The 7,512-nt window shown below is 40.1% G+C and overlaps 1 protein-coding gene across 1 annotated transcript in view; it reads right to left on the reverse strand.

Moving 5' to 3' along the window:
* LOC110108037 (ATP-dependent RNA helicase SUV3, mitochondrial) overlaps positions 1-7,512 on the reverse strand; it is a gene marked incomplete in the record, with an annotated part of 63,835 nt that overhangs the window by 18,036 nt on the left and 38,287 nt on the right. Inside the window, 1 exon segment of the mRNA XM_028699618.1 lies at positions 3,521-3,633. Within this exon segment, the coding sequence (XP_028555451.1) occupies positions 3,521-3,633 (113 nt within the window).

Raw genomic sequence — 7,512 nt, forward strand, 5'->3', positions numbered from 1 at the left:
GCTGACCCGCTGCAACTTTACAGACAGCGAATGTTGGCCCATTAAAAGAGAAGCATAAAATTAAGTTTTGCAGAGATGAGGATTGCGGTGATGTAGGTAGGTGTAATATTGACACGACACGGAAAACCCAACCCGACTGCCGACCCGAAACAATCCGGGTTGGACCCGAACCCTCGATTTCACAAATGGGCTCGGTTCGGGTTCCTAGAAATTGACCAGTTTGAAAAAACCAGGTCAGCGTTCGGGTTGACCCGACGGTGTCGGGTCAACCGCGAACCCCGTTTAATTCAAAAAATTCGAATCCCGCCGGTGCCTGCCCGACCGCGCCCGCGTTCGCACTCCGCGCCGAGAGCGCTTGCCTGCACGCGCCCCCGCGCGCTCGCCCGCTTCGCCTGCAGTCCCGCACCCCGCACGCACCCGCTTCACCCCTGGGTTCCGTGTCGGGTCGGGTCAACCCGGCAACCCGCCGGGTCGGGTCCGGGTTCAGATTTTCGACCGGTTTCTCTACCCTGGTCGGGTTAAGGTCGACCCGTTTTGCACCCGGATCAATTCGGGTTCGACCCGAACCCGACCTGTGACCCGAAATTGACACCCCTACTCGGGTGGATGACTAGCTTTACATTTAGAGACAGAATGTGAAATTGTATATTGTGGGCTCCGAAAATTCGGCCCTGGCCTCCGCCCGCTTTGCTTTTTATTTTCGGGGGACTTTAATGGATTTATGTTCCGGGGTAAATTTTGGACGACATATGGGTTTGTAGATAAGACACTACCCAGAGATTTTGCCCTCATTTTGCGAGAACTTTTTGATATGAATTCTGGTTTCCTATAGGCGCAAGCCCCTATAGTTAATTAGCACTCCTGATAATGAGAGAGAACTTTTGATTAAGGCTAGTCATTAATCAGATACGTAGAAAATACGTGCTATCTGGCATTTAGTAGCAGAATGGGTTAAGGAGTCTGAAAATTGGAGGTTTTTTAGATTTGATATTTAAAATTAGAAATTTCACCATCTTGCACTTAAAGATGATGGTGGGGGAATGGATGATGGACCCGATTAAGATCTCATGATTCCGTCATCCCGGGCCATCATGGTCCCTGGTCTACTTAATCAGAGGAGGTAGTCGACCAGAGCCCAACATGGGGTCCTGGTTGGGTACCCACGCTTAGTGCTGGCGGGCTTTGCCCACCCACGCCCACCTATGGTGACTTTCGGGATGTCATACTCACCTACACCCACCCACTTTCCACACTTCTTGAATGCAATATACCACGGATTAATGTCCTTGAGGTTTATTGCCCTTTTCTCTGACTGCAAACTTTCAAGCCACATGTCAAAATTTATCATGGGTGCGGCGTGGTTTAGTGCTGTGCACTGCGTAGTAAGGAATACTGTAATATACTGCATGCATATGGTGATTAATAATGTAAATCGGTTTGTCCCCTGATGTTGAGTACCCACCCATGAGGTCATGGGCATACCCATAGCCACCCATGGCCATTGGGAATGGGTGGGTATGTGGGTGGGTGTGGGTATGGGTAACCAATACAAGGCTCTGTAGTCGACCCAACCTGACAGAATGATCCTTGTTGGTAGCGATGAGTTGTTTCGTCTAAGGGGACCTTGTAGACCTGGGGTGAGTTTTTATCTAAGGGGACAAATTTGAATTCACCTTAGCTAACAGAGGGCTTTATGCTCTATCAATCATATTCTATTGATTCATATCTAAAGGATTTGATGCCATTAAGAAACATATTGGCTCTGGCCATAACCGGTATTTTGTGGTGCCATTTGGCAGCAAAACCACTCTGTTCAACGGCCCTGGGTCATAACCGTTTATCTTGCCGTGCCATTTGGAAGCAAAATCACTTATTAGAGGATATTACCACGTCTTTACTAGCAGGAGATTATTTGAGAATGGATTCTAGTGATATTTTCGACCAGATATTTAGCTCTATGTGAGCTGAAGTAAATTTTAATTTGTCTACCCCGGCAAACTGTTGCGGAGGACGGATGGATTTTACTATAAGAGGTTGATGATTTAATCTTAATTTTAAATATCTTGGAGTTTTGAGACTTTTTTTGGAATTTTTGGATTTTGGATATTTGGGTGATATTTGAAATATATGGAATTAACCCCTCTGGATGAGATATGCATTCAACACAGTCATCATCAAGGTGACTTTGAGGTCACTTGAAGATATTTAAATTTTGTGAAAGTTTGAGAGCATTTTGAAATATTTGAGATTAACCCCTTCAGTTGAGATTTACATTCAACATAACCATCATAAAGGCCAGTGATTCAACGACATTTCAGCATATTTCATGGATTTCGGCGGAGATCGCGCAGGGATTTCAGGGATTCGGTAGAGAAGTCCACTAAGCCATCATATACAATGTATGTAGATTTTCTTCATGGTTTTCTGGAATTTGGCTTGGGTAGTGGCTCCATGTCCATTGGTCAATATATGTATGTGAAAAAATTGGAGTAGCTCCAAGTGGCAGATAAAGTTAGAGAGTCTCACCTTAATTGGTGGTCACATAAAACGTCAGCCTTCCGATGACTCTTTTAAGAGACTAAATGTATTAGATATGACCTATGTAAAGAAAAGTAGAGGCATATCTAAAAAGACTTGGTTATAAAGTATTAAAAATGACATTTTTATTAGATTTAAATGAGAATTTGACTCTTGATGGGACATAATGGAGAGAAAAGATCCATGGAACTGACCTCACGTATTGCGATAAATGCTGGTTGTTGTTGTACAAATGAGCAGAATGTTCTAATTTGCTCGAGGAAGATAAAAAAGCTATGGACAAAATCAAATTTAAGGATGAGGACAATACTCTCATTCTAAGAGAAAACTCTATCAAACATTGATATATATAAATATATATATATATATAAACACACACACATATACACATATGAGAGAGAGAGAGAGATGTGATTATTTTGGACAATAACTTGTTGGATTCTAGAAATATTAAATTATTGATCAAGCAAATTTTTCAACAATGAATAAGCCATATCATTATACAGGATTTAACGCTACGATTTTTTCAGTAAAGAATAGCTTAAATCCTATCTACACAGAAGGGTCATTTTGATATCCATAGATTTTTAAATTAGAAAGACTTAAAAATGAGAGTCAAAACTGTTGACCTTGATACGCACTTTGAGATATTTAAAAACAAAATTTCATAAAAAGTTATGATAGTTTAGTTTGACATCAAGCAAAGAAATACAAGAAAGTTGTATAACTAATGATGCCAATAAACAATCTTATTTTTATTGACTTTTTTAAGTTAAATTGTTGGTCATATTCCTAAAATGAAGTTGGGCAAGCACATATATCTTCATTAGATTGACTTCTTGTGTAGAAATAATGAATCAAGATCACTGTCCTGGACATTAATTAATGAAATTTGCGAAAATGCTTATTGATAACCAAACAATGTTGAGTCCAATTAATTTTGTTCTGCAATGGAGATTAAGATCAATGGCCGAAGAGTTACCTTCAAATCAGGAGAAGATGACTCTAATGATGAATGAAGCAATGGTAAATCTTCAGCATCTAAACATGTCACTTCACCCACAGGAAATTTTGATCCATATCTACCAGCTCTCCCTATAAAAAGAGTACATGAAAAACTAATTAGTTTTAAGAATAAATCATGCTAAATATGTCAAAGACAAAACTCATAATTTAATATCAATCAATTGCATTCTAATACCAACAAAAGTGCAAAAGTCGGAACATACTGTTGAATAATGCAAGAACACACAATCTAATCAATGATTTACTTGCATAAGCATAAGACAAAAGGTTAAAAAATGTTGGGGATGGAAGTAAATGTTAACCTGTATACTATATCCAAAGGAAACAAAAAAAGAAGAGAAGCTCAGAATCAAACCTTACCCGATGGATCCACTATTTCTGCCGAAATCCCTGCTGAAATTCCGCCGAGGAACTGTAAAAATTCGGCGCCGATCACGTCTGTCTCCGTGATTCCTGCAGAAATCCCGTCGGGGAGTACTCATTTTGCGTCGTTAAATAGGAGCCGAAGACTCTTCATCTCGGCTGCTCGACCCACGACTCCCCTCCCGTTCGCTGCTGCTCCTCGACCCACGACTCCCCTCCCGTTCGCTGCTGCTCCTCGACTCTTGACTCTCCCGATTTCCCTCTCCAACCTCTACTTCCACATCCCGCAAGCTTCTCTCCCTCGACGTCAACCCAGTCTCCGAAACCTCTGCTCCGACCGAACTCCCTCTACCCGACATCCAACCTCCCGATCTCCTTCAGCCGAGAGAGAGAGAGAGAGAGAGAGAGAGAGAGAGAAAGAGAGAAAGGGAGAGATCATCCTCCTTACCTGTGCAAGCCGACGCCCTTGCCCTTGACCGATCTTCCTCCCTGCCGCTCAACTTCGCCCCGTCTCCGACTTTCCCTTCCTGTCGAACGGGAAGTTAAGACATTTTGATTGGAAGTAAATACGGGAGCTTGCTGGTAGTGAAGGTAACTTCCCCCCTTCGCATGCTTCTTCGGCCAAAACCCTTAAAACAGAGAATTAAACTCTCTGTTAACAGAGAGTTTAATTCTCTGTTAAATATCTTATTTAAATTAATTATAATTAATTAAGTTTAATTATAGTTAATTATTTTAATTATGATTAATTATCTTTGATTATAGTTAATTAAAATTAATATGTAATTAGTTCTAATTAATTAAAATAAATTATTTTAATTATAATTAATTAAATAATGATATTTAGTTATGAATTTTTTTTTAAACTCAAAACTCTGTTTCAATGTTCGTGGCGAACCGGAAAACCGCCCCAAGCACGCCTTTGGTGCGCGTGGTGGGATGGGACCCCGGTGCGGCACCTACGGCGAGGCGGGGTCGCTCATAAGTACCTCCGAGCGGGGGGAAATGTCAAAATTGCTATCTTTTCATCAAAATGCTTTTTATAAAAACCCCAAGCACGCCTTTGTTGGCCGTGGTGGGAGAAAAATAAACAATACAACCGTCGCGGTGTCTTACAAACACCAACCGTGCACGCCTTTGGTGGCGTGGCGGGTAGGCGGCCTCTTGGTTTTTTCCCCTTAACGGGGGAGACGCCGGGAGGCTGCCGAAATTTGGATTGAAAATCCAAGGACTTGAACAAAAAATGAACTTGGACTTATGGACTTATTTGAACAAAATAACTTGAATAAATGAAATTGAAATTAACAAGGTAAATTTTGGACATTGAACTCAAACATGTGGACATTAAGCTTGAACATGACTCATACAATTTGAGCATTCAAGTGAACTTAATTTTGCAAACATTTGGGACTTGAACTTGCAAGTGGCATGATATGACAACAAGAACTTAACTTGGACATTTAAACTCAAGTAAAGACTTGAGTGGACTAGAACCTGAACTCAAATCAAACTATGGAAGACTGAATGAACTTAAATATGAGCTCACAATTGAGATAAATAGAAGACTTGCAGACTCAAATTCAAATGGAATACATAAGCTTGAACTCAAAAGGCATGAAACCTAAGTTGAACTTGGACCTAATGTATTTCGAAAACAAAAGTGGTAGCATGCAGACGAGGAGCGAATGAAGAGTACAGTGGCATCTTCATTGTTAATAAATTCAAAATTTTCAATGAATATTAAGGAATTATCACTCCAATCGGAATGTACGAGTTGTCAAGCAAACTCATACAAGATTTAAATCATCCTCATATAACACTTAAAGACTTGTATAACTCAACATGGCTCCTCCATATCTAGCAGTCAAATATATTCAAGTTTACAAGCAATGAAATTGATATGGGTAATCATGAATGTGAACCATTGCTTTGTGAATAATAAAGATAAAATTGATACAATCAATACAACAGTCATATAAGAGGATGCATGCAATTAGAAGCTTGTGATGGATATGATGACATGCTAGCCATCATATATGCTCACAAATGAAACAAGAGAGTTGTGAAGGAAATAATCTCCTCTGCACCAAGCAATCATTAATTGACAGACACATGTGACAATCTCTTGTGAATATCAAAAGACATGCGACAAATACAGGCACTACAAACCATGTAGTAGGAGGCAATAACTGATACATCTTCCTTACAAGCAATGTCAAAATACAAGCAAAAGTGCTCAAACCTGGCAAGCAAATACATTGATCAACAAAGAATTTATAATATGTGTAGTGAACTATTCATGCTTACAAGATGAATGGAGTCCACCAGAGCAGAATGTACGCTTATGAGAGACATGTAATAGTAGATGGTACATTTGTGAGGAACACAACCATGTTTGATGACAATCCAAGTCCAATCAAATGAGTCGATTCTCCACAAAGCGAAAAAGGGAAACTAGTATCATTTGAATCTTAAATATGAAAGATATGGAGCAATGCATTGAACTTCTATGGCTTACACTAACTAAAAATGTTCTAGTCATTTGCAAGATAAAGAAATTCGTAGAGGATGAATGCAATGACAAAATAACACTCCTACCACAAACATCAGAACATAGACAACCATTTTCAATCTTGCAAGTAATGAAATTGGAAGGGTATATATAATTGATTGCAAGAAAAGATCAACGACGCAAGTCCACCATACTAACCATAAGCAAATATGGAAGGGTTCTTACTCATATAGTGGTCTACTTATGGGTGATGACGATTAATGTGCGGTAGATGCTAAATCATCTATACAGTTGATAGTCACTCAGTATTAGTCAAATACATCAGCCTTCTACAAGCAAGGATCAAAGATCTACAACAAATGCAATCATCAAACCCCACCTGAGATTGATGAAAGGTGGGTAGGATGCAAGAACAATGACACTCCTACAATCAATAACAATTCAATGCTGATCAAATGCAATAATTTTCCACGAACAAGGATGGATGAATTGTAGTAAGTACAACCATATACAGACCGTCGTGGAGGACCCATCATATGTATTAAATGTCATATACAAGCAGAATGTCAAAAGACCACAATAAGTGTAAGCTCCTATGACCAAAGGCAGGAGATTAGTAAGTGCACTATGATCCACCTGTAGAAAGCAACGAATAGTGCACGACAGTCTACCTGTACGAAGCAACGAACGATTCTATTTAGAAGCTGCTACGTCACGCCACCGGATCTGCAACATTCGTACAAGCAGACAGAAGGCGTCTACAATTATTTCAAAGTACCCCTACACGTGCACTATAAATTGTATACACATAGGTACACTAAAGGGGAAAGTACAATCTCAACCCGCATGGGCCCCGGCGAGCGTGTTATTGGTACACACGTGACGTCTAGGGATGCTGCGCGGGTTGACAAGTGAATTCTAGTTCGAACCCGATCCTCCTATACGGGTCAATAGGAGTCGACAAGGTTCGAACTCTCAAACAAATATACGATTGCTACGACCGATATATTTGTTTTAATACATTCGTATTAGGCCATCAAGGCCTACAACAATATGAATTCACTAATAAAGGC

Source organism: Dendrobium catenatum, unplaced genomic scaffold (genome assembly GCF_001605985.2).
Source record: "Dendrobium catenatum unplaced genomic scaffold, ASM160598v2 fragScaff_scaffold_1347, whole genome shotgun sequence".
NCBI classification, from domain to species: domain Eukaryota; kingdom Viridiplantae; phylum Streptophyta; class Magnoliopsida; order Asparagales; family Orchidaceae; genus Dendrobium; species Dendrobium catenatum.